Below are 26,981 nucleotides of genomic sequence, written 5' to 3' on the forward strand. Positions count from 1 at the left end.
TGGGAACTACAGTAACAAAAATGGAAAGAAAACCACCGGAATTGCCCTGCCTAGTTATTGCAAGATTTTCTTTCTTTATTAAAAAAGTATTTAAATATTTAGTGAACTTTTCTTTTCTTCAGAATTTAGCTTGGACTGGAGAGGGAAACCTGAAAAATGGAAGCACTGTCCCTGGGCCAGCTGTTTGCTGGGGGGAAGAAGGACAACCTTGTTAGTGCCTCTCTATAAAGTCCCTTCCCAGATCTGAAGCCTCGCTCCTTAGCAGTCTGTGGTGGTGCTCAGCTTCCTCTGGGGACCTGAATCCTGCCCCTTTTCCCTCTCCTCCTGGTCCCACCGCAGCGTTTTGAAGATGCATACTCCCAAGTGAGGACATCACATGTGGCTCTGCTCCAGCTCTAGCAAAGACAGGGTTTAATATTAATCTTTGTTTACTCAGCAATAAATGTAGTATTTAATCTAAGATCTATTAAATTTAATACCGATAAATTGACCACTTTCTTAATATATGTTCGCATTCTGCCTTGTCAGTCCATTATGTATTAGTGTCATACAGAAGTGATGCATGGGCTCTGTAAACACACACATAAACAAAAGGAATAGCTTCTCCCCTCCGGAGAGAGAAAGCACGGGCAAAGCGGGCCGCGTCCCGGCGAGGCGGCCGAGCTGCGGGAGCCGCGGTTTGTCCCGCTGGAGGGTGAGGACGGCTCAGCCGGGCTCCCACCACGCTGCCGCTGCAACGGAAACGGCCTGGCCGGTGAGGAGCCAGTTGGACTCGCTGATCCAGAACAAAATTGAGGAGGTAAAAAAGCGTGTGGTTTCCTGCCTTCTCCACAACGGGCCTGATGGATGGCATGCTCCGGGGCTCAGCTCGGTTTAAACCGTGGGCTGCGGCTCTGCGGCACGTCTGTGTCTGCATCGCCCTGCTGCCTGGAAGAATTTGAGAGGTAGGGTTACATTTTATGTCTGACTGATTTTCAGCTCTACAATGCCATATACATACAATGGGCCTAATTCTGATATCTGGTTTGCAACAGTATCGCCTTATCCCCAGGATGCTGAGAGGAGCCTACGTGAAGAAGTATCTATTTACAGATCAAAGGTACGTTAATAATTTTAATAAGATCTTACGCAATCATGAAAAACAAACCCCAGTTCACTATCTCAGTTCAGTCCTCAGAAATGCCTGCAGCTGATCCAATTAATTTGATAAGGTAGAATCATGAGACAAAAATTAGCAAATACCTGGCAAATTCATATAAGGCTAAAACGGGTTGTAAGAAACAGACGGATTTGTATTCTCAGGCCCATCCATATGTCATGTACAGTCATGAGAAAAAGCTGCAGCGCAGCTCTCGTATGTACTGCAGATCTGACTTTAACTGCTTTCTACCTTGGGCACCCTTCCTGTAGCAGGGTCCCCACATTTGATTTTATTGGCACCGCGGGTGATACCGCAGCGAGCGGCGCGCGGCTCTGCGGCTCTGGGACTGCGAAGGGCCATGGGAGAGCCAGCGCAGCCCTTGTCCTTGATTTAGTAGCAAAACCTGTTTTTACTACCTGGTCTCAAGCCTCGAGGACAGCCCAAATCCTCCAGCACTGAGGCTTTCAATAAGACATTGTTTGCTCTGCTGGGCTGTCAATAAGATGTCATTACTTTAGCTGCAAGATAAGAAAGGATTTGTTAATGGCTCCTCTTGGGGGATGGTGACACTTTTTTTTTCCTTGTAGCCCATTGGGGAAAAAATATGGGAGCAGACCAGCAAGGAAAGAAATCTGCTCAGGTTATTTTTTGGATCTATGCCTCCCAGTTAAAGCTTTAAGTTACAAAGAGCACAAACGCAGCATTTTATTTATTTATTTATTTGTTTGTAGTGGTGTGTGGAAACAGCAATATGTTATGCAATGTGTTTTACTGTGTGTCCCTGTTTGAGAGAAGGAAAAGATACATTAGTGTCTCTAAAGGAAAATTGCTGTGAGCTGCAATAGGTCTGAGCACTAATCCGGAAGTACTGCACTCTGCGAGAGGCAAAGCAGTGTTTGCCTTTCCCAGATCTAAATAAGTAGTTACTAATTAACAGCAGATACGGAAAGAATTTTCCAGCTGTTATTCCGGAATAGCCGCCAGGGCTGTAACGCCGGCGCTCTGGTGCTGCAAGGGAGCCGCTCTCCCCCTCAGCCCCGACCTCTGCCTCCTACCGAAACCTCCTGCAAAAAGTCCTGTTTGCTGCCACGTGTGCCCGAACCGCCAGCAGCCCGCTGCAGGTTACAGTCGCTGAACGTCCTCGGCCTCCCGCTGTTGGCAGGCACCGGCTTATATTTTGCACTGGCTGACTCAGAAAAAATGGCGCTGCATTTTCTTCCAAACTATGTTTAAAAGTATAGTTTAGGGCCCAGTCTGCCAATTTTTAGCAGTCTATATGATTTGCCACGCCGTTAAAAGTTCTGACCAGGCAGGGGGCTTGCCTAGACATGCCGGTGCGCTTGGACTGGGGTGACGGCTGAAACCAAGGCGCAGTCGCTGCCCCTGAGCGGGGACACGCGGCAGGCCGAACGCGGGTGCAAGGCAAGCCCGGCGCACTTGCAGTTGTGCAGGGACCTCCGGAGGTGCAGCAGGGCCCCGCAGCGGCTGCCAGCTCTGACAGCCCGGGAATTCTCCTTGCTCCTAATTCAGGAAAAATTATTGCGGGGTCAGAGCACATTTGGCCACGTTTTGGTAGATTTTGTGGGCTGGGGAGGGGAGGCAGCGCAAGACTTGCCCCTCTTTGGCTGGGGCTCGGCGGCTGCTGGTGGCGTGGCCGAAGGCGGCTGTCCCCGCTCCCTGCGCAGCTTCCCACCGGCTTCCCCGCTCCGCACGCAGCCGCCCAAACAGGCACGCTGGCACCAGGCTGCCCAAGGCGCCTGGGAGGAGGTGGGAGCCGGGCCTGCTTACGCTGGCACTGCCACCTGAATGTTTTCATGGGACAGATAACCTTAGCCCCTGGCTCACCCCGTGGTGGCACCCCTGCTTTACGTGCCGCAAAACCCGAGAACCTGGCAAACCCCCAACGCTGTCGACCCTCGGTGGCGTGGGCGGATAACCAGGGCTGCACACTGGGCTGGAGATGTTTGTCGCTACTTGTCCCTGACTTTCCAGCCTCTGGCAGGGGACAGAGTAAAAGCAAACAAAGATCTTGCAGCGACTTGGTCGTAGGGGCTTAAGAGTAATTCTGTTCGCTCAGAGCAGCCCGACTGGTTTAGAAAATGACTGCATGAATGAGCACAACGCGGCTGTAACAGGAGCCTGCTTCCCGGGAGCTGAACCAGGTCCCAGGAACGGGGAGGCAACGCGAGAGCCGGCGGGTGGCCACAGCAGCAGCAGCGCCTGTTTACCACCACACTGGGCCACGTCCGCCCAGGAGCAGCCAAATGAGAGGCTCACGAGGGTGCTGACTGGGTATTTTAAAAATAAAATACTGTACTCACAGTTATCACAGTTGACTGCAAGTTCCCTAATCTTGTATAGTTTAGGAATTTGAGTTTGATTTCTTTTTTTTATTTTTTTCTCTAAACTCTCGCTTTTATGATGGCCTGGCCTGTGCTCGCTGCACCATGGGACTCGGTGAGATATTGCCCAGGGTTTGCATGTTGTGTGCTTTCTCTTTCATGCCAGCATTTAGAAGATTACCATATGTGTTTATATAGAATGATGCATCTTGATACAAGTGGATGGAAGACTTTCTTCTTTACTGGAAAAGAGCATCTTGCGTTGTGAGACATCATGAGTTACATTCTTCATAGTTGGCAGAGCACATGTATGCGTGTGCATGTGCGCGTGTGTGTGTTTGAAAGATGATACAGAATATGTGTTCATGCATACACTTGTGTAATCCTGTTGCTACAGTGCTAGGACTGCTTGGAATAATTAGAAAATTAATGAATAGGTTCAAAAAGCAAGAGAAGTGATTTAATTTCCTTGCATCACTGCTGACTGATAAAATTTAATGTTAATACCAGAGATTAGCATTGCTTTTAAAGGATAATTGTGTCAAAGAATGTAATAAACACTGCAGAAAAAAACTTTAAAAGGTTCTTGTTTTGATGCACTTCCAGCTTGTAAATAAAATCCTATTTCTTCAACTTTCCTGGAAAGAATGCAGTACTATTAGCAGGCTATTAAGATATATTATTTTCTTATGAGGCAAATATTGCCCCCAAGCATGTGGAAGTTAAGGTTATCTAGGACTGACTGCATACACATCTTTTCAATGCTTTGTGTACGTGTTACTTATCCATGGTTGAGGTCCATACAAATGCAAATAAAAATAAAGCTTGCAGCCACCAGCCCTGCTTCCCTGCATAGGAAATGCCAGCTTATTTACTGTATTGGAAACAATAGGTGGGCATAACAGAGAAAAATCCAGATGTGGTGTAAATGGTGAAACTCTCTTGGGGACACCTTTGCTGAACTCTCCTATGATGTACAGGCAGAATAAAATGAACTGGTAGGGTGTACCAGAGGCAACACAGTACAGCTTGCTTTGATCTGGCACACACTGGTTATCCAAATGAAGAGTTACACTTACACTTACAAGAGAGTTACACTTAAAACAAATCTTGGGAATCCCAAAGGAAAAAAGTCAATGCAAAGAAGGCCTGTGTTCAAAATGGCTTTCAAACCTCCCTTTTCTCTAAGCCTTAGAAAGGGGATTCCTCAAAGCAGAGAGGAAGAGTCCGAGTAGAAGAGTATTAGATGACTGGATGGATGGATGATAGGGCAAGACAGAGAGAGTGATAAATGGAGTCAGGTTTGAAAATAAAATTAGTTGCATTCTGCCAGTCACCTCTTTTAAGTCAAAATGAAGCCCTTCACCTTCCCAGTGGAGGACAGATGTACCATGCTGCAAATAGGCGCTTGCTGCTTGGGCTGCGTTCCTTGAGACAGAACACAAAAGCTGGACTGCCAGGAGGTGGGAACATCTTACAGACTGGATCCAGATGAAGAAATAAATCACAACTCTGAAAGATAATGCAGGCCTTATCATGATAGGAGTGGAAGGGTATAAAAATCTAAACTGTTAATTTGTAGGAGAACGTAATGGTCCTTCCTGTCTTTGTCATCAACGTGGTGTTGAAAGGAATGACTCCCATCTAGAGGATGCAGCAAAAAAGCAGAAGAGAAATTTGAGCAGCAGTAACACAGTTTAATGGCAAAAAATTGAAAAGAGGAGGAATATGGAAATTAGACAGTGCTGATGTTATAAGAATTTAAATGTGGCATTTGGCAGCAGCAGTATCATTCATCTAAAAACAAACAATGCTAATCAACATCAGATGTATTATTATTTTAAAATAAACTTTATTTAATGACAATAAATATAAAAAACTTAATATTCAGAAACTAATAGCAAACGTTCTTAGAAGAAAATACAAACTATACATTCTTACACTCTGATTTTTATCAACATACACAGAATCTAAAACAGTGGCAATGTTCTGTAATTTATGTTCCTCTTAGCTTACTCCAAGGCAATGAAACAGTCACTAGCCCAAATTCACCCCGACTTCAACAGACATATACACATACATGTTTGGCCCACATATAAAGTCTAAAACGTGTAAAACTGATTCACAGTTTTAAACAAATGTTAATTTTCCCTTCAGGCAGATCTTTAAATGTTCTTTAAGTGACCTAGTCTCCAAAAAAAGTTACAAATACTCTTATGTTGGCTTCTGCCCCCCCAAGCATTTTATCCTGATGAACCTGAGGAGAACTCACTGTGTACAACCAGTGCGCATCTTAGCAGCTGGAGGTAGAGCCTGCATAAATTGCACAGCTTAAGAGATCAAACTGCTAAAAATGCAATCATTAGGCACTCTGGTAGTTTTCCTCTTTTCTCTCTCATTCAGAACTGTGCTGTATGATATAATGCTTTCTGAAATTAAAGGTTACAGCTACATTAGCAAGTAGCATCGCACATCAGAATCAAATCACTACAGCAAGAAGCTGATGTTAAGGAGCTGATGCCCACCCAGTACTCACTGCTCTCTTCACACTAGCTCTGGTTTAGACCTGTGGACTATATGCCCGTTGACTGTTAGAGACAATTATGTGCACATCTAAAATGTATCTATCTTCTGGTTTAATTTCAGCTAAAAGGAATGCATTCCTGTGCTCTGAGACCAGGCTGTGATGTGAACCATGGCCCAGCAAGTGGGACAAGTGGAAGACTAGTTTCAAAAACACACTCCTGATCTGAACAAAAATGCTAATGTAGACACACACCTAAAGGTGATTGGGATTTTATTACAGGAGGATCCCAGTTCATACAGATTCATGCTTTGGTGATGTAGCAAGTTTTTTTTTTTTTTTTAACCACTATTTTAAAGCTAAGAATATATATTTTCGATGACCAACACCCTCTTCAGGACATGCTGCCAGCTGATGTAGAAAGGGACAAAGAGAGAGGCTGCAGGAACCAAAAAGGTACAGAAAATCAGGCACTCCTTAAAACCAGTCTTAAGCTTTGTTACTGTTTGCAGTGTGACCCCAAGCAAGGCACTTAATTCCTTTGTTTCCCAGTCTCTTTACCTGTCAAAGAGGGCACTAAGTGTTTCTTTAAGACCAAAGAATTACCTGAGATGGTCCATTCCCTGCTGTTGTTGGTTTTGGGGTTTTTTTGCCTTTATCACACTATACCTTCTTGGTATGTGTGGATACCTTCTTGTCTGCCCCAGCCTTTCAACACTGCACCTGAAAGGATGTGTAAGGCACTTTGGCACTGTGATCACTGATAGGAAAATGAAATCTCTTAGCTGAATACTACTGCAGCAGGGGAAGTGGCAGTACAAAGCTAAAATCAAAAGCTCCAGGTTTGCATGGAGCTGATTGGGCTTTCTAACAGAACTCATTTTGCACAAGAAAATCCTGACTACTTAAATAGAATTGTTCCATGAGATGGTCTTTTGGACAAAATTTTGTTTTAAAAAGAAGTTTGGTATTTTGTTCTGAAAAGGTCAAATCAGTACTGGGGTAACATACTTTGATAAGAAATTATGTCCTGTTTAGAAAGTTAGGAGTGTTTGTCTGTCCATCTGCCAAATTTATATTTGATTCTTGGGAGCTGTGATTCTGACTGGAAACCAAAACAAAGGGCAGAGAGTAGAATTTCCTGTGAAAAGAAGTGCTGGTTCTAGCACTGCTCTGGCTGGCAATCATTTACAGTTACAGTCTATCTTGGTTTTTTATTCTGCCTCTAATGTGTTCTCCTGAACCCGTGAGTTTCCTTTTTTTCATCTTTCAGCCTTAGCTTCATTTTTGAACCTCTCATGTTCTTCCAGGCAATCATTTTGCAAAGTCTTGCTGAATGAAAGCTTGTGTATCATGAATACAGAGAGAACTCATGCCATGTGCTGTCTATTCAGGCTTGAATGTCATTTCAAAGGATGGGCTTGAGGTACATAGCATTATTTTGAACTTTTTCTAAAAAATTCAAATGTTTGATTCTTTCTGATTACTAATGGAATAAAGTACACCTTATCAATGCTACTTAGTTTCTGCAAACTTCATAATATGTAAATAGCTACATGAATAATCTGCCTAAAAATTCTGTATATGAATTAAGTTTAAGAGTACAAAATTAGAAAACCACCAGTAATCACCAGGTTTACAGAATACAGACACACTTTTGCCTTTTTTAACGTGATTTTTGTTTTCAGGATTTGTAGGAATTCGTCCATTATAACCATTAAAAGACAAAGCAAGTTAATAATCTGGAAGATCACTGATGCAGACTCAAAGTGGAGCTCTACATACGTGCTTAATCTGTAATGCACAAAATCACCAAGGAGATATGCAGTTTAATTTGAAGATGACTGATGGCCCTAGTAAATTTATCCACATCTCTAACATCCTCCTAGTTATTTAGAGCTTCATAACGCAGTTAAGGCATGTTAAATTGTTTATTCCAATCTGAAGTTTCAATAGATTCACGGTCATGTCCAAATTCAATTCATCATACAATATCGTATCACAACAGGTCCAGCTGCACATTCTCTGCATGTTGAAATCTACCCAGGAAGTGAACGGTGCCTCTGGTGTGGCAGAAATGCAAAAGAGAGCCCTCTACAAATATTGATTTAGTACATGGAAAGAATTTTAACACTTACCACTGTTACAGGTTAGAGACCTTCAGGGCTACACTCATTCAGAACAGAATGGCCAAGTGAACTAATGAAAGCACATTGACTAGGGAAGGACAAAATACCTGATTTTCTGCTTGCTCAGAGTGCTGTAATGTCAGTTTGTATGCATTGATTTCAAAGGCAATTCTCCTGTTTACATAGAGATTGATGAACAGGATGGGCTTCCAGTCTTGCTGCTTCTTGGGATCCAAGTCCATGATTAACTGAAATATCTTATTATCCATTTAAATTCCAGTCTGCATATCTAATTCAGTGCAGCACACAACAGTGCTTAGTATATCAATTGCAATAGCTTAGCAACATGATTTTGAATTGTATTTTCCTTCTTTTTCCTTCATATTTTCTTCTTCATTTTATACTTTTGGTGTTTGCTTTATCGTGTGATCAAAACTCCTTCACAGGAAGTGGTGTTAGTCTTGACAGAAAACAATTCTGGTTCTTAAAGTTTTAGTCAAGTTCTACAACAGATCAAATAGCCAATGCCTAAATGAAGTGGAAAGTACTCTATGCATTTCAGAATTAACCTGCATCTTCTTAAGATGATAAATAATATTTATCCTCACATGTTAGAAAAGTATGTCATACTAAAGCTGTTTGCTTAAAAAAAATTGATAATTCTTCACTGAGTCTCAGTGGTTGTATTTGCCTATGGGAAATAGGAAAATGTGCAGGGGACAGTTTCAAGAAACAGTGTTTAGTAATGGTAATTAATCCAAAGTGTTTGATTAGCTGTTGGTAATGTGTGGATAGGTATAAGCTGGCTAAATACTGTTATTTCATATAAAAAAGTACTTATTCAGCTTTAGGTCGGAAAGGGCTATCTACTCTGAAAATTTTGCCGGCTATTTTCCCCATGCTTTTTGTCACAACTTTGAGATCATTCTCATGCAAGAGTTTCTGTGTTAGGTATTTCTCTCGTTTAACCTTGCTCTTGGTCTTCTGTGATACATCCGGTATTGCGTATGAAATAATAAACTTCACAAAGTATATGACATGCTGGGGAAGGTGAAAATGAAAAAATGTCAGTCAGGCTGAACAGGACATCATTATTATTATAGATGAAATGTCACATTATTTCTTAAGACTCTGAGTCCAGTACCAATATCTAACTATTATAGTGGAACAGTATTTTAAAAAGCAGCAATGACTAATGAATAGAATAATCACAAGAATTAATAGAATAGAATAGACTAATATGCAAGAATTTCCAGATTTCTAATCCTGATTTTAACACTGACTTCTCTGCTTGCTTTGGGGGAACCCTAGTACCCAGTGCTTTCCTTTTCCCCCACATTGTGGAAATATGTGACTACAGTTTCTTTTAAAACCTTTTCAGGTTTGTTCAAATGACCCTGGGACTATAAACATTCTCCACTATCAGAACCCTGCTCTAAAAATTTAGGTGTTTCTGATGACTTTGGTAGCCTCTGGATCAGGCCCTAAATATATTTTATAATTTAATATTTACCTAGTATTCTTGATCTTGGACTGACTCCCATCTTTCCATAAGCCCAGATTCTAGCTGCACAGAAAGGAGTAATTGCTTTTTAACCAAAGTCTAAAGACTCACCTCTCTCAGTGACTGTCTTTACACAGTTCACTCTGTCAGTGCACATGTATTATGTATGTGTATTCATGAGGATGTGCACAAACTTCCTCTAAGAATATGTAAAAATATTTTTGGTACGACTCTCTCTATTTCTGATACTCAAAATCATTTTACAGTTCTTGAGCGAAAAAGTTGCAAATGTGAGGCAATCCTCAGCTGATGTCATGACTTCAGAGACTTTTTTTCTAATAATGCTACACTTAATTTACACCTCCTAAGATCTTGTCCATGCTAGCTGACATTGCTAACTAAAAGCTCTGATAGGTCTGCCTGGACAGAATGTCTTTGAAGGAGTTTCTGAACAAAGTGAAGAGGAACCTAATTAACTAAAGCTGAAAACTCCATACACTTACCTCCATGACAATGATGAAAGCCAGCTTGGCTGCAATGACATGCCAGTAATAAATGTTATGCTCATACTGATGCTGGTGACCAGGAGGGTAGCGGAAATCACGGTATCTGAAGGCAATGTAAGAAAGTCAGGAACTACTTTTGGGAATCTCTGCAGTAATGCACTATGGCCAGAGGATGGAGCAAGACATGTCCCTGCTTAACACATCCTGGAACAGTTAGCTGCATGTAACTACACTGATGGGTAAACTTTCTGTCTGCAGAATGAGCTATATTTGGCTGAAATGCCTTTTATTGCCACTGTGTTAAAAATGGCTTAAATCACTTTTAAAGTGTTTTTTTGAAGACTGTATCAACTATGGGGAAAATAAAATGAAGTAAATATTTTCTGACTAACACAGATTTATGGTAAAGACTGCTGCTCAATTCTTCCATTCAAATTATGCTGCCTTTTACTGTGTTTTAACATTTCTTACTGGATATTTTAACAGAATTAGGTTATTTAGACAGTACTAAATGGTATTTACTGCTCTTGTCATTGGAAAGGAATGGTTATTTGACACTTGCCTGCATGTTGTTTGGTTCCCAACCTGAGGGGCAGATGGCTTGCTTTCATTCTTGAAGTCTGATATATTGAAGACAGAGAGTGTATTGTTTATATAGCCTTTCATAGTATAAGTGCTGTGATTCCCATAAGGAGGGACTGAAAAGGACCAGTAATAAACCAGACGAGGAATCATGTCAGATGTAAAAGCAATTATCATGGCCTGCATTTCAGAAAAAGAAGACAAAAGCAGAGTAGCATTTAAGAAACAAGCCTTAATACGCAAAGCTTTTCCATACGCTTAGTATTTCAAAATTTCCCATACTGAGCGAAAAATAGAAAATACATGCTTTTCTAGTCAGTGATTCCCTCTGTAAATGAGCATGCAGTCACTCGCAAGCATAAAGCAATCTCTTTCAGGAATGTGCACTCTGTATAGTTTTTAAATTACACTAGCTATGCTGCATGCCTTTAAAAAGTCATACTGTAATACACTTTTTTCCTCATGAACATGCTATGCAGGTCAGCAACCCAACTCACTGTCACGCTATGAACTCACTCGCTCGTCACTCACCTTACACTACTGTAAGGTAACCTTCAGCGAATATGCTGGCTATCAGATGTACTTGTGATATGCTTAGAGAAATCCTGCCTGATGAATCTTATGGAAAATGACAGAAGAGTAATAGTAAATTAAATTTCACCCAGAATCCTGAAGTTTGAGTAAAAGAATAAGATAAATTATATATATAGCTGATCCATCTTTGACCCTAGAAACATCCTGCTCTTTCTGAGGTGATAGCTAGCCCAAATTCATCTTGGCAGCTGCTGCCTCATAAGTTTCCATGTCAGTACATGTAGAAACTGTTCTTGATGCCAAGAAAAATTTTCTCTCTCAGTAGCAGCTGCATAGTGCTGTTTTACATATGACATGACCACTTGTTGCTATCTTGCTCCCAAGAGAGTCCCTGTCCTCCTCAGTCTACTTGTCACAAACTAGGTAGGAAATCCGCTCTGTGGGTTTACCATGAGAAGTATTTTTTAAACTCATGAACTGCCCAAAACATCCTATTCTGGAAGACAGGTTAATTATGTTTATTCCAATATCCTCCTTTGCTATTGCATATTCAGAAGACTTCCCTGTAGGGAAGGCTTTCCACTGGCAAGATATGCAACTGAGTGCCTAGCAAGAGGCTGCCCAGCCAATTCAGCACTACAGGCATCTGTAGCGCCTAGCATCTAGGATCTAGTGATTATTTGCGCTCCATGGCTGCAAGAGTAGTCTTTTGTCCTATGGCAAAAAAACACTTCAAAATGTGAATGGAAAGAACCAATGCAGAGAAATGGAAGAGTGTGAAGTGGGGAGCTAATGGGATCAGAGGGAGGGAGGCAGAGATACATAAGAGGGGCAAAAAAGCCATAGGAAAGGTGTGGGACAGAGGAAGGGGCAAAGCTAAGAATCAGTAATGGGAATTAGAAGAACTTAAGAGCTGGTGAATATCTGTATTTCATTCCCATTCATGCCAGTCTGCAATTGCTGCAGGCTATATTTCTTTATTTTCATGGGATGAGGCAAAAATTGTCCACATTGGTGCAGGACTTCCAGCAGGAGAGCCCCAACCTGAAGAGGTATTTGTAATGGCTGTAAAAAAGAGGAGGGGAGAGAGGATAAGGGGTGAAGAAATCTGCAGACATCTCTTGGCTGTTCCCCAAACAACACTTTGGTGGCAGTGCCAGCTTAAACAGCCACCATTCCTCCTGCCTTTTGCCCCCAGCAGTTCACTTATGCCCTGTGCTGGCTCAAGGGTTCATGAAACTGTGCAGGGGATGAGATCATGGCACTCATCTGGCTGGGAGGAAACTCAGCTAGATCCCTTCCCTGATCTGGTTCAACATGTGCGCGTAAAAGTGCTTGTGCCAGCACAGACCAAGAGAGAGTAGCAAGGAGAAAAGAAGGGAAATGGAAGGGGGAAAGATGTTGAAAAGGGGGCAAGACTTACCCCACCTCAAGTAGCACTGCTGCCAAATGTTGAACAATACTCTAATGTCTTACCTTTCAAGCTGGCTTACTTTGAAGCACCTAACAAGCAAAACTCTAGTTAACATAAGACAAAAGTTGCAGAAACACCATTTAAGCATGAGACTGTGGTACAAAGTCTTCATTTGGCTCCCCAGAAGACTGTTAGGTTTTAGTTCAATTGAGAGAACATTAATTTGGCTGGTGAGAAAGAAAAGGGAGGCAGCCTAAGACTACAATAAACTTGCTTAAAATTTTCAAGGATGAGTACATTAAAAAGGATTTTTTGGTAGTGTATTCTGGCTTAAATCAAATGTAGGTGGCATGCACTTTTAAAAACTGTTTTTAAGCATTACACACCAGTGTGCAATGAAGTCAAAAGTATGTGTTGCTTATATTTACCTGCGGAGTAAGTGGTTTTGGCTGACAAGAAATATATGATATTACTGTGTCTTGCAGTTGCAGGGAAAATATGTCACACCTAAATTACTCTATTTTTAACTTAAGCAAAAGAACAAAAAGTTTTAGTTAAATATAATTTCCCACTGTTCATTAGCCCATAAGGTTTGCATCCAGCCAGACCACAAATGAACTAATAGCAACTAAACAGTAAGGCAAAAGAAACCCCTCTCCCTTCAGACCAAATGAGTTTGCTGCTTTTTCTATGTGTTGTTTAAAAAAGATGCTGGAATACAGTTGTTAATGGTTGTTCTTACTGAATTTTTTGCAAGGCCCCAGGTCTCTCCTAATCGTACGTCTCCTTCTCTCCCTCTCTTGGAATGATCTCTAGATGTGTTCCAGAGAGCTACAAGGGCAGAAATACGAAAGCTAATTCTACAGCATCCTCTCAAAGGAAAAGCTTTTTTTCCTCCTGAATTGTGGGCTGCATTTTAGAATATTGCACTGGAGAAGTACAAACAAATAGAGCATTCTCTCCTTCCTAACCTATACTTAGCGCAGTTTTCCTTTTATACTACAACAAATTAAAATCAGTCCTCAAATCAACAACAGATGCTCTGGCATCATGCAATAGCAGGTCCAATGCCTGAGCAGCAAGTCTCAAAACCGATAGCTTTATGCAAAAGTTACTAGCAACCTAGCAGGTGTTACAAAGATAATATATGAAGGGGAAGAGGATACAGTATATAAAAGTGTAATTGCTAATCAGCTGTAACAGTCACACAGAAAAGAACAGACACAGCTTCTGTGTACTAAGAAAAAAATCAATCAAGTCTAAGGCAGGCATGGTAAAACAAAGACTGCCTATATTAGATCCTGGACGTCAAACAAGAAAAAAACATATTTAAAGGTAAAGGAAAAAAACATGACCATCTCTCATCCTGTGCCCCCTGTATGCTAATAACCTCACTGACATCAGTGGCAAACACACTACATTTACACTAAGATTAACTGTTCTAGAATGTGAGGTCTCCAAAAAGGGCTATGCTAGAAGAAACATGCCTGTTCTTAACAGTCATACAAACATGGGGATGGAGTTCTTGTCAAGGAGGACAAGGAGAGAGTAAAACCAAGATGTAAATCTACTTTTCCACATCAAGGACTCCATGTATTCACAGATGTCACTTGAAGGGTGTAAGTATGTAATCATGGAGGGAGGAATATGAATTTGGAGTCAATTAAGCTTCTTAAAGTTGTAAATCTCTGATTAGCCTCAGCTGGGCTGTCAATGGATAGTGATAGATACCTGAAACTACTGTTGGGTCATTTTTCTGCAGAATCCAAAGCAGGGGCACGAATACCTTCCTAAGAGAGAAGTCTACACATGTCAGAGTCACCTTTAGGCCACCAAAGCAACTTTAACTCTGCCCTGAATGTCATCAAGACTATGATTAAGGTATTCCTAGCAATATTTTAAAATAATTCTTAGAAGCATATCTAACTTTTTATTTCATAGTAGTATTACAAGACTTGGTTGGATTGACTAAGACTGTTAGTTTATCCAATAGCAGAATGCATTTGCTTTTCATCTAGGGCACCAGAAACTTCTTTGTCTTTTATTGTATAAGTTTTGTAGCAGCATAGTTCAAAGGAAGCTATTGATGCACTGAGAATGTTGCTTCTACTTAACTATAGCTATGTTTCAACTGTGAATTTGCTCTATCTCCCTAATTTGCAGGGAGAGGTATCATCAACGATTTTTTTGTACACGCACTAAAACAAAAAGCCAGAGTATGTCTGTTGCCACCTGATATTTCTAACAATCTGAAGATGTGTTACCAAAATTGCATCATTTTATTTTAAAGTTTAACACAAGATTTACTAGTAGGCCTTGGCTGTCTCACATGCCTGTGGAACAGCTGAATTTATGACTGATTTGCCTCAGCAGAGCAGTGCAAAATAGCTACAGCACATGCTCTAGTTTGTTGTCTGCCTCCCAGATTCTCTTGTAAATTTTCCATCCCCAAGTTCCCTTTTTTCTTCTGACATTTCTCTCTCTGCTTACTTCTCTGCCTTTATGTTCTCCCAAATCCCCTCTCTACAGGCCATCCATGTTTACCATACCTATCAAACAGATATAGTGTGAAATAAAATTCTAAAAAAGAATAATTGCCATTTTGGGAGGCCACTGAATACCTGAAAACATATCTGATAGCAGAGGCTAATATATAAAATCTTCCTCTTCAATGAAATCCAGTCTGGACTCATTTCAACATGGTCACCAGCCCAACCTTGATAGTAACGAAACCAAGCTACTGAGAAGATGGTAGCTCAATAGGCAGTCAGGTCATGGAGTCTCATCATTCTGTTCTTTGAAAGTATTCCCACCCTTCCAAGGGCAAAACAAAGACTTTTCAGAATGGAAAATAAAAGAGAGAGCAATATGCAGGAAAACTCATCTGGGTGTGGGGAAAAAAAGGTACATGTCTCTATTTCATTACTTCTGAAAAGCAGAAGCACTGTAGTTGAGACTCCAGACCAGCCAAGCGCCTAATGACTATAGAAGGCACCTGAGATACAGGAAAGTAAGTTCATGTCCTTGTTTGAATTTGAACTGCTCTTTTACTTGAAATAAGTCTCCTAACTAGCAGGTTACTAACTGTGGTTGAATGCTCAATTCTGTCTCCTCTCTTACCCAGTTCCATCATTCTCAAAACAGGCAGATTCCTGTGAAAGTTTAGGCTAAGATGAACCCCATCTTCTGACTTAACTGGTTTCACCAGAAGCTCCTAAGAGAGTGCAATATGGTACTGTTACTGCAAGGAGTAGCTATTGGAAGAAGTGACTATCATCTTTTATCATGTCAAAATGAATACCTAAACTCAGTGATAACAGCAAAAAATGGCGACCATGTTGAAAAGGGCACATTAGGTATGGGCAAGCTTTACTGTTACTGCAGAGGAGAACAGCGGTCACTGCTCTTTTGAGAAAGGACAGCAGTGGAAATTTTTGAAAGATAATATATATTAGCTGCTGCTTAAGAATAAACAATCAAATATTTACAGTGGTAAAGTCCATTAGCACTATTTTCCCCCCACAATGCAGCCTCTGGGTAAGATTTTGGTGACAATTATATGGGAAATTTGAAATGTCTGAATTTCATTATTAAGACTATATCCATGAGAAAAAAAGGTTTTCTAATATTTTAAAGAGCCCATTTTAAAATTAGGTTTAGCACCAACTAAATAATGGATTCATTTGAAAATTCTCAAAAAAAAAAATTCATTCTGTTCTCAAAAGGTAGGTGCTGTAATTTTGAGCATACATTGTATTTTTTTATACATAGGAAAGAAGTTGAACTGCTGCTTTAAATGCAAAATTGCTTAAAGTCAAACTTAACTAAGAAGACATGACCATAATAATTGTAACAATTAGAAACAACCATCATTAATAACTTAATTACAACTTTTTTAAATTCATGCATTTACTTGTAGACTCTCCAAAAATATCTCTGTGTTATGTGCTATAATTTTAAGAAAGATGCTCTTTAGTCTTCATTTGTAACACAGATTTTTCTGAAGACTCTAGTAACTCTAAATAACATTTCTTTTATTTAAATGTAATGTTTTAGACAGTAGCTATGTTCTGTTTCCAAAACATCTGAAAAGTAACTAAGAGCTTAATTCACAGGGGCTAAAGTCTTAAGGGACTTAAGCTCATAATTTATTTAGGACAGTTTAAGTGCTTCACCTATAGTCACTTTGGCACGATATGCGTTGATACACATGGCATTCCCACATTTGGATGTAATACTTGAAGTGAAGGCATTTTACCTTTCAGAATTGTTGACGCAATACTTACATTGGTAACCACAGCCAAAATGGCTATTCCTTGCATGATTGGCTGCCACGCTCCTATGTCTTGTGCCTTCTGTGGAACTATGCGTCTGAACTGGGTTGTCATCTTCCAAGCATCCAGTCGGATTTCCAACATATTGTTAATAATAGCCAGAAGAGGAGCCAGTGGGAACGATGCCACAAACAGAGTGACAAATCCAAACTGTATAACTGCCAAAGGGAGAGGTTACATACACTGATGAGGTTTTAACTTACCTGAGATAAGCATATATGAGAATACATACATTGAACTATGAGAAAGAGCAACAAGGATGAGTGGTTAAGCTCCTAGCAAATCTTATGTTCAGACAATCTATGTTGTGAGGACATATGAGCAGAATAATACAATAACATTTGGAAAGATAGTGAAAGGTACTGAGAATGAAAAGACTGAAAAAACCTGCCAGATGGAGGGGACAGGAAAATGTTAAAAGCCATAACTCATCAAAAGGAACTCTTCTGAGTATTTAAACATCCATTTCTTTCTTACATCTTTTCATCATTTAGACTTGGAAATTTAATGACTATCTCAATGCTGTGTTGGAAAGCCTGAATCAAGAATCACGTTACTGTGCTCAGGCACTGCAACAAGTGTGCTTACAATTCTATTAGAGAATGGCTAGTGGCAACAAAACTGAATTTTGCCAGCCCCCAAGAAAACAGCAACAAGTAAGTGACTGTAAATCTCCACTAGCCTGATACAGGCATCTGCTGCTGCAGTATTAGAGTAGAAGATGGTAGTGTTCTGGCTTCTGGATACATTTTCCAAATGATGGTGTAAAAGAAGCAAGAATGCACCTCCTTGTACAATCAGTTGCTGTGTCTTTTAGCTACAAATTGAATTGAGGTTTAGTTGCTTAATAAAAGCTAGCAAAACTAATTAGCAAAGCTCTCTATAACAGCTCATCAAAACTTGTCTTGGATTGCTAAAACATTCATGTCTCCTCTGTCTATAAGCTTATTAAGCATTGCTTGTATGAACATTTTCTTTAAAGCATACTTGCATACAGCACAGATTCTGGTCTAAGCAGAACTAAATTGCTACTTACCCATTTCGAGGTACTCATAAAACAATCCAAGTTTTCCAATGGGCTGCAGGTGGTAGTCATGTTCCCAGCGTGGAACAATTTTTTCTGATCTAGCAGCTGCACAATATCTTCCGATTAGATTCTTAACCCAACTATCAGTCAGGGAGAAAAAACTAACATTGGTAAAATAACCTAAAAAGTTCAATAAATGGAAAAATTTGGCTTTTGTGCCATTATAGTTTTGAACAGTGGCTTTTGAGTTCTTGAATTACTGAAAACTTCCTTCAAACATGAGGATGATTTTCTGTTGCCTTATCCTGAATGCAGTTATTTTTAACCATAAATAAGAGTGTAAAAGGACAGCATATTGGAATGGCAGTGATTTATACTCATGTTGTACAGGTGAATGACCATGTAAAATTCAAGAAAATCAAATCAAATGTAGGCCTGTGGTTAGAAAGATTACTTCCTTCTGATCTGAAAGGCTGGAATGAGAATTTAAGAAAAGTGATGAATTGGGTGTAGCTATTTTCAGCAGTTGAATGACCACATTCAAATAGAAAAAAAATGTCGAGGGGGAGAAATGTCCATTAAAAAGGACAAAACCAAAATCCTTCTACTTGTAGTTGCAGAAATGCAGAATGAGAGATCAGTCAAGAACCAGATCCAGAAGTGATACTTAGCGTTTCAGCACCTAAATGTTATTTGCCATCTTAGGAAGGAAATTCAGAATGCCAGTTAAGTGAATACATTTCTTGTACACAGAATGGGGGCAATCAGTTGTCTATGGCTGACGGAAGCATGCTGAGTCCTCGGAAGCCTTCTCCAGCTAATGGATGTTGAAAAGAAGGATGGGTTCACAGTTCTCTCCTGTAACTTGCTGCATATACAGAGTATTTGGGTGTGGAGGAACTCATATCTCAGCAAAGCACCCTAGCCTCAATGTTGTACAGTATTTGGGACACACCTTGAATTGGGGTCACTGTGCAGCAAAGGGGCACAATTCATGGGCTCAGAAGAACCACAGCCAGAGGGAATGCGATGCTGTGGCATTCAGCAGGGGGTGAGCAAACTGTGAGTTCCCGACTCCAAGTGATAACTAATCACTGATCAGCATAAAATAAAGAACAAGTCCCGGGAATAGGAACAGAGTACTGGCTAGTATCTTCATCTAAATTACATGGAGGGCATTCATTGTTAGTACTTTCCTTATTGTTTACATTAAAACATGATCTTCCAGAGATCTGCATCACTAAAAAAGAATATATAGGAACTATGAATATCAATATGATTGTAAAACTAAATGAGTTAAATAAGTAAATTATGCATGATTTTAAAAAGCCTTATGTATAACAAGTCATTCAATTCAATATTAAGCAACAGTATTTAGTTTAACATTTTTAGAGTTTTTATTGCCTCGTGTTTTAAGTATCCAGCCTGAAGCACATTGAGCCTGATTTGCAGAGGCGGGAAGCACTTCTGTTTAGAACTAAAATCAATGGAATGACAGAGACAGGAGCTCAGAACTACCAGACTGAAGATATCCAAATTGTCTAAAACTGCCCTGACAGACTATTCTTATTCTTTTGGAATGCAATATGCTCCTATCAGATTTAATGACCTAATACCTGCATGCATCAAGCAAAAGCAGTATCTCACCCTTCAAATATGAAAAAGCAGAATACTTAATAATGTGAACTTACGGAAGAAGCACTTCTTGAATGTTATTCCAGATTGCTTTACCTCCTACGATAATGGCAAGCTGAGTTGTGAGTTCAAGGAGACATCCACCTGGATCACACTAAAGGTTGGCAGAGATATGAAAATTGGAAATTGGGAAAATTTTCAGGCACAACTGAAGCATTTAAAATAATGAACTCCTGGTGGATCATGATAACATTTCTTTAAATAATACAAGAAGACTATTTAGGCAAACCTTTTTCATAATTTATACAAAAGCCAATTCCAGGCCATATATGATTGCCGTGCAAATTGACAGGACACCACTGAAGGATTGAAATACTAGGCAAAGTTATGCAGCTTTGTACTGTACTGTCATCACGCAAGGAACACCCAGCAGAACACGGAGGCTTTGCAGGACCAGAGCTGATATTGATGATGTTCTCCCATTCTTCTCTATGCTACTTACAGATGACTGGGCCATAGGAAAGTAAGATTGTCTGGGTCTTCAAAATACATTTCTTAACCCAAGTGGTCTTGAGTAAATCCCATTTATGCTAGGGGCTGCTATAAGAGGCATGTGACCTGGGAGGCAGTCACTTTTTGAACCCTTACATTAAATATGTACAACTACATTATACATTCATATTATACCCTCGTAACTACAGAAGAAGACCTGGACTAATGTCTCCTGATGTTTAAAAACAAACATTTTGATACATTCTTACCTCCTCATTGCGATACTTTCCCAGCCAATAAACTGGATTTCCAGGGTAACCTACGAATTTACCCTTAAAGAAGGCTATGTAGAAGCATGAAGAATAGTAGTTGACAAACTGGAATAAGAACATCTTTGTGGTCAGACTGTTTTCATAATCGGTCTGGGTCCTTGGAAGCTCTGTAATTATAAAAAAAAAAACCCTTTTTTTAAACCTCCAACCTACAAGGAGGTTACTACCTATAAGCTGCTTTGGACCTTCAGTCAGAAAAGTATGTGTATGCCTTGTATTCCTTACTATGATTGAGAGCATTATAAATTAGATTGTACATAATCTCCATGTATACTGTAGCCATTATGCTAATGCTAAAACTATACGGGTTATAAAAAGGAAAGAATTGGTTCGTTGACACTAAAGAAAAAGAGCAAGCAGAAATTCTGATAACCCAGGGGAAAAAATCTCCCAAATCCAGCACACTCAGGAAGGAAGCAAATGTAACACTTTGAACTGATGAAAATGAAACAATATTAAAACACCACACTACTTTACACATCTGAAGTAAAATAGCTACTTTAATGTTGATGGCCTGGATATAAAGAATAATAATATTTGTGACTGTTTATCTATTTAATAACAAGGGGATAGTATCTAGCTTTGGAACAATGATCTTATTTCATTTATTTACAAGAAAATAGCTATTCTCACCATAAACAAAAGCTAATGTAATTGAATGTGTTATGCGTTACTGATCATAAAGCTTGGTTATTATAGTAATTCTCTGCTTTGTCTGCTTCACAAGCACAAAACTGTAAACAATTGATCTTTCATGCTGGCTATACAAGGAGTTTTCAGGCAAAAAGCTGAATATCGTATTTCTTTGATACTGAGAAAATCTGTATTTGAAAAATTCTAGATGGCATTGCATGATTTGGTGGGAAAATTCTGAAGTATGTGGTACAGGTATTCATTTACTGGAGTTCTTATTATACGTGTAAATGCTATTTTTTCTCATTATTTTAGATAAAGTTTCTATCTGAGGTAAAACAGAGGCATACCAAAGTCAGTAATCATGATTGCCACTTTCTCATAGATGATGTTCAGAATCATAATGACTATAAAGCTGATGACTGAAGCAGTTACTGAAGTAGCTGTTTGTGGAGTCAGGTACTTGTGGATTGCTTGTGTTTCAGTAATGTGCTGTGACAACAGTGCAGAAAACACCAGGAAAACTGAAAGTCTGTAGACAATGACTCCAACAACTGAAGCAATAATCAGAAGAATCTGCCAAGAGAATATAAGGAATGTGTTAATGTTGAACCATTGGCTTTGGGAAAGACAGCGAGTTTGAAACACATTTCGCAACAGGCAAAAGCAAACAGATTATGTGTCTTTTATTCCATTACATGAGTGCAAGAGGATGCTGAAATAAGATATAAGGCAATAAATTTAGAATCCAGAAAAGTATTTTTTGTGCAGCAGAGTCAATCTGTAGGAAAGAAAAGACATAGTCTGTTTTATGATTAATAACAAGGTTTGCAGCTATGCTAGCTAAGATAATGAGATGGGTAATCAAGTCTTATGCCTCAAGGCATGTGATATTTCTAGGAGTTAGGAAGGAATCTCCCTCTTTTGACATGGGCAATTGGCAGGATGGCAAATGTACTAGTAGGTCTGCAGTGATGATGGGGGCTGTATCTTCTCTTTCACATGATAATATTATAGACTATGGGCCCCTCAATGAAATAGGCAAATTTAAAGCCAAATCATGTGATCTGCAAGAGTTCTAATCAGGTTCCATGCATCTCATATTGCTTGTCATCTCTGCTTCTGTTTCTGCTTTTATTTCTTGCTAGTGTCTAGCTATTGTTCAAATTAAATTTGTTCAAATTAAATTCCTCAAGGCCAGGATTCTTTTTTTTTTTTTTTAACTATCTCTAAACTGCCATGAATCCACCCCCCCCTCCACACCCTATGCAGAGTAAGAGAGCACAGTAACACAAACAGTAAAACCAGACCCAATCTCCTCCCTTCAGCCTGAAGTTCTGCTTATTTAAATCCAGCAGCCAGACAGTATTCTTTTTGTTGTGCTTCAGATGCGTTAACTCCGAACCCTCTGGGCTGCCAGCCACCACTCTATCTCATTTCTGTCATTGTCTCCTATTATCTAGGATGAGTTCTTTTCCAGCTCCTGTTTGTGCTACAGGCTAGGAGAACATGCTGTATAGTAAAACACAGAGCTTTTCAAGGCAGCCTCTCTGGGCCTGCTCACCATGTTACGTATTGTTTCATGGATGACTGGACTTCTTTCAAGTTTTAGTTTTAATTAAAACAGCAGCACTGGAAGATTAAAGAGCTCCCAGCTTTGCTCTTTTAAGTGAAACGAAAAACCTGAAAGACAACCAGTAGTGTGAAACATGATATTGAACCAAATGGCTGGAACAAGTAGGAGAGAAACCGGCAGCGAGGAGACCGTATAAAACAAAGTCTGTCCCCTACTCCCCCCAGAAGCAAAGGCATTTATCTTAAAATAATGAGGGAGAAGCCAATGGACCACATTTTCAAGCATCACTCACTAGCTACAGCTACAGAACATTTTGAGACATATTTTCTATTGACTAGGGTTTCCCTTGTGTATCCTAATAGTATCTGGTGACTATGACTACCTTGTCCATGTAGGTGCTTACTTTATGGGCTTGGATTAAGCATCAGATTGCAATCCAGCTAAACCTATTCCTTTGTTATCTTTAGTAAAATTCAGGAGGAGACATTTTTTAGACATCTGCTAGAGAATTGAATTAATGAGGTGAAAGAATAAGAGGACAACTTTACCCAGAATAAGACTGCACTTGTACAGAAAGTCATACGCATGCATTTTCCACAGGCAGTGTATGGCACATGTTCTTTTTGCTGCAAAAGATTTAGAAAGAGATTAAGCTTGCATTCAATCTTTTTTTTTCATATATTTTTTGTGTGCTCCAAGTAACACTTTATGAGACTGAGGACAACTCCCTACTTCTGTTTCCTTTCCTGCTTTGTCATCCTGAAACTCACAGTGATCCATGATTTCAAAAAAGGTATTCCCTGATTCAGGGTGTCATTTTTGGTGTCTGTTCTAAGACAAAAATGACTTCCAGAGAGGCTGAGTGTCCTCATCTCTTACTGAATTCAGCTATGATAGCGTGCATCGTCCTTTTGAATGGGCCCATCCTTCTTGGCTGATCATGGCATCCAAGATCCTTAGCTTTCAAACCTCCTCAGCTAAAATTAGCAGGCATCAAAATTTTGGGACTTGGCCTCTGCATTTCTCAGTTTATCCCCTTGGGACAATGGGACAAATCTCCCAGGAAAAATGCCTACTTCAATATGGTGTTGTGAAACATCATTGAATCTTTATAGGATCTCTGAAGAGCAAAGCCATTTCATTTTAGCACATTCTTCATTATTTGAACTGTCTGAAAGGAACCTTCTAGCAATGACTTTATACATTAAAGGTAGCATAGCTTCATAAGCTTTTAAACAGAACCAGGATTTCTATAGTACAAGATACAGGATAGTTTCAGCTATGCCAGTTAATTCTGAAACTTTTCAAGTGCCCTCTAATAAACATTAGTATCATGTGGATGGAATGTGGATGCAGTGCAAATGATCAGATAAATGCTAGAGTGATATATTAACACAGAAAAATAAAAAAGTGAAGCTGAGCTGGAGTGAGCCACAGAAGCTAAAGCTACTCAAAAATGTATAATAAATAGAAATCTAAACTAAGATCCTCATAAATATGAATCCTATTTCATTGAAATGAGGATTATCCTTGTTCCTGTGAGTTTGCTGTTACTAATTGTAATTGCATCCACATGCACTTGGCAACAATACCTATTTATACATCTTTCAAACAGAAACACCTTTGGTTAAAAAAAAAGTCTCAGCATTATGTATAACATCTTTTTCTCCATTTCACCTTGTTTTTCTGATGTATTCTTAGATAAAGATAGCACATGCTCTGTGATCTTGGCCTCTGGAAGTAACACAGGATCATTACTTGGGGGATTTAGTAAGGTAGAGCTAGTCTCCTAAGGCAGCTACAATGTGAACTTTTGTTCATTTATGCCAGAGGAACCTCAAGGAGCCTCAAACAAGTTCAGTATTTTTGGGCCAGTTTATCAGCTCTCTTTGAATCACTGTTGATTTAAACAGCTCCAGACTCACCATTTTCATAGCATCCTTTCAAAACATGTCTACTAGAGTAGCTATGACCAGTTACCAAAATACTCCTTACCTGTGTGATTTCATTCATTATTACATGAGTGCATTGTGCTTCATATTCTGGGCGAATTTGTTCTTCCTGCTCCAAGTACTCCACTGTGTCCCATTCGTACTCCAGTTCTGCCTGCCTTCGCTTCCAAAACTCCAAAAACAAAGTAACTATCCAAAAGATAAACAAAGTCAGCAATATCATCTGAGTGTTGGACATTGCTTGACCCCCTGGGCTGTAACATGTGCCTCATTAGTTTTCTATATAGTTTCCACAGACATGGAATAAAATCCTTTTTGGCTTGTGGGATGGTGCCTAGTGTTTATGAGGGAGAAAATAACTGGATCTACTTCTTTATCTAATTATTGCTTTGGATATAGTAGGTGCTTTAACGAGAGAAACCTGGATATAAATGGTGTTGTAGGCACCTGCTAAAGAATATGTAAAAGATTAATTCCTTTCTGGATAAGGCTAGAATATGAACAGTTTGGATTTTACATTGTAGACTGTTTTTTGAAAAAGTTCATCACGGGATGCATAAGAAAGCAGTTTGTTTGGATGGTTGGAGACAAAATGCTGGGGAGTGTAGGATGTCTAGAAAAGAAAAACTCAGTACGTTGAAAATTGCCACAGGAGAAGCTCATGTTCATTAAACCTGCAATTTTTGTGCGGACAAATTATCAGTCTGAAGACTATAAGAGCCAAAGATGCTAGTTCAGGTAGAGCTGCTTAAACACAGCTGTTTTTCCTCCTCTGCTAGCATAAATCTGAAGGGACTGTGGCTCTTTTTCCATGGCATCGTGCAGGGGCTAAGAAACCCTGGTTTCTGGGCTGGGCCAGCAGTTTCCCTGGGCTGTGCTCCTAGAACTGAGAGCACTAGGGAACCAGATACACAGATGCCTGAGTGATGCTGGATAGACATCAATCCAGTCAAACTCATTAGCTTGGCCTGAGACATGACACAAGTAGATCTGGCAGCAGAGGCAATGATAGACCCACCTGAGAAGGCTGGGAGGAGCTGAGGACCATGGTATCAGTATTATGTTCCCCAGTGCGCTGGGATGCTTTATTGCTGAAGAAAGTGCCCCTACAGATTAAATGAGTGGTGTGGCTCTGCAGCACTGCCTCCAGGAGGACTTAGTATCTCTTCACTGCACTCCCATCATCTACGAGTAATTGACCCTAAAAGTGGCTTTTTTTATTAATTCAGCCCCTCATCCTGAATGATGGAACATCGATGGCATGCAGTTACAAGTCCAAATATCAAAGGTTATTTCCAAAATCAGGTGTGGTCAATAAATCCAAAACCAAAGCATTTAAAACCCAGAAGACTCCATGAGCTGGGCTGTGAGGTGACCTTGGCATCCGCATACAGGCAAAACCTCAGGAAATCCTCCTCCCCTGGTTGTTCCAGAGTGTCTTTCACAGGCATTTCTCTGCTGTTTCATGCTGGGAAGCACAAAGACCATTCCAAACAGCAGGCCAGAGGATCACATCTGCCTCTGCTTGCAGAGCAAGGAGATTAGACTCTTCCATGAACTTCTAGCTGCTGGTTGGGGCCCCAGCCCAAATCACAGGAAACAGTATTATACTGATCTGTTCCAGCTGCAAAAGGCTCTGGGGAGTCCTAAAGTGCAGGGCTTCCTTCTGTGATAGCCTCTGTGCTAATAACAGCAGAAGGGCACACAACGTAAGGGCAGCTCTCACAGCCCCGTGACACAGAAAACCTCTCCTGCTAGCTAAAACAACCTAACAGCTGTATCGCATCTTTCAGAATAGGGAAGGAGATGCTGCTGCATTTAACAATCTCCTTTTACTTTGAAACAACTTTTTTTTTTAGCAGCGGAAACAAATGAAGTTCCAGAATTGGGAGATTCAAGTGCTAATTCCATCTCACATAGGAACCTGCAGTGTTCCCTTCAGCACGTCACTTAACCCTGCCACCCAGATATGGCCTAGTAAGTTCTGCTCTTAAACTGTATCATCAAAGACTGCAAAATAATGCCTCTACTAGAGAACATTTCTTTGTTTAACTGATCTTGCCTGGGGAGGGGATCCAGTGATGGCAGCAAGTGAAGTGGAAGCTGCTTCTCGTCCAGGAGCTCTGCCAATCTAGCCATGCCATTACAGCAGAATTGGCAGAGGCTCTGATCTAGAGCAATATTATATACAGGGTTAATTCCTGAGGACAAATTCACTGATGTTTTATAATGCTTCAAGATCTTTGAAGGGAATATAGTAAAAAACCACAATTACTAAAAAGTTTATTGATGATAATGATGCGATAAAATATCTAAAAGTTTAA

The 26,981-nt window shown here is 40.0% G+C and overlaps 1 protein-coding gene across 1 annotated transcript in view; it reads right to left on the reverse strand.

The window, feature by feature from the left end:
* Positions 1-5,159: 5,159 nt before the first annotated feature.
* The window catches only part of ANO6 (anoctamin 6), an 80,338-nt gene continuing 58,516 nt past the window's right edge, over positions 5,160-26,981 (reverse strand). The window contains exons 11-20 of the mRNA XM_067297985.1: positions 24,701-24,846; positions 23,254-23,331; positions 21,480-21,705; positions 20,434-20,603; positions 19,729-19,826; positions 18,047-18,177; positions 16,963-17,168; positions 10,709-10,908; positions 10,144-10,249; positions 5,160-9,177 (exon numbers count right to left, since the gene is read on the reverse strand). Coding sequence (XP_067154086.1) covers positions 8,974-9,177; positions 10,144-10,249; positions 10,709-10,908; positions 16,963-17,168; positions 18,047-18,177; positions 19,729-19,826; positions 20,434-20,603; positions 21,480-21,705; positions 23,254-23,331; positions 24,701-24,846 — 1,565 coding nt within the window. The 3' untranslated portion in view covers positions 5,160-8,973. The remainder of the gene's footprint in view (positions 9,178-10,143; positions 10,250-10,708; positions 10,909-16,962; positions 17,169-18,046; positions 18,178-19,728; positions 19,827-20,433; positions 20,604-21,479; positions 21,706-23,253; positions 23,332-24,700; positions 24,847-26,981) is intronic.

The sequence above is a fragment of the Apteryx mantelli genome, chromosome 1, assembly GCF_036417845.1.
Source record: "Apteryx mantelli isolate bAptMan1 chromosome 1, bAptMan1.hap1, whole genome shotgun sequence".
Lineage (NCBI taxonomy): Eukaryota > Metazoa > Chordata > Aves > Apterygiformes > Apterygidae > Apteryx > Apteryx mantelli.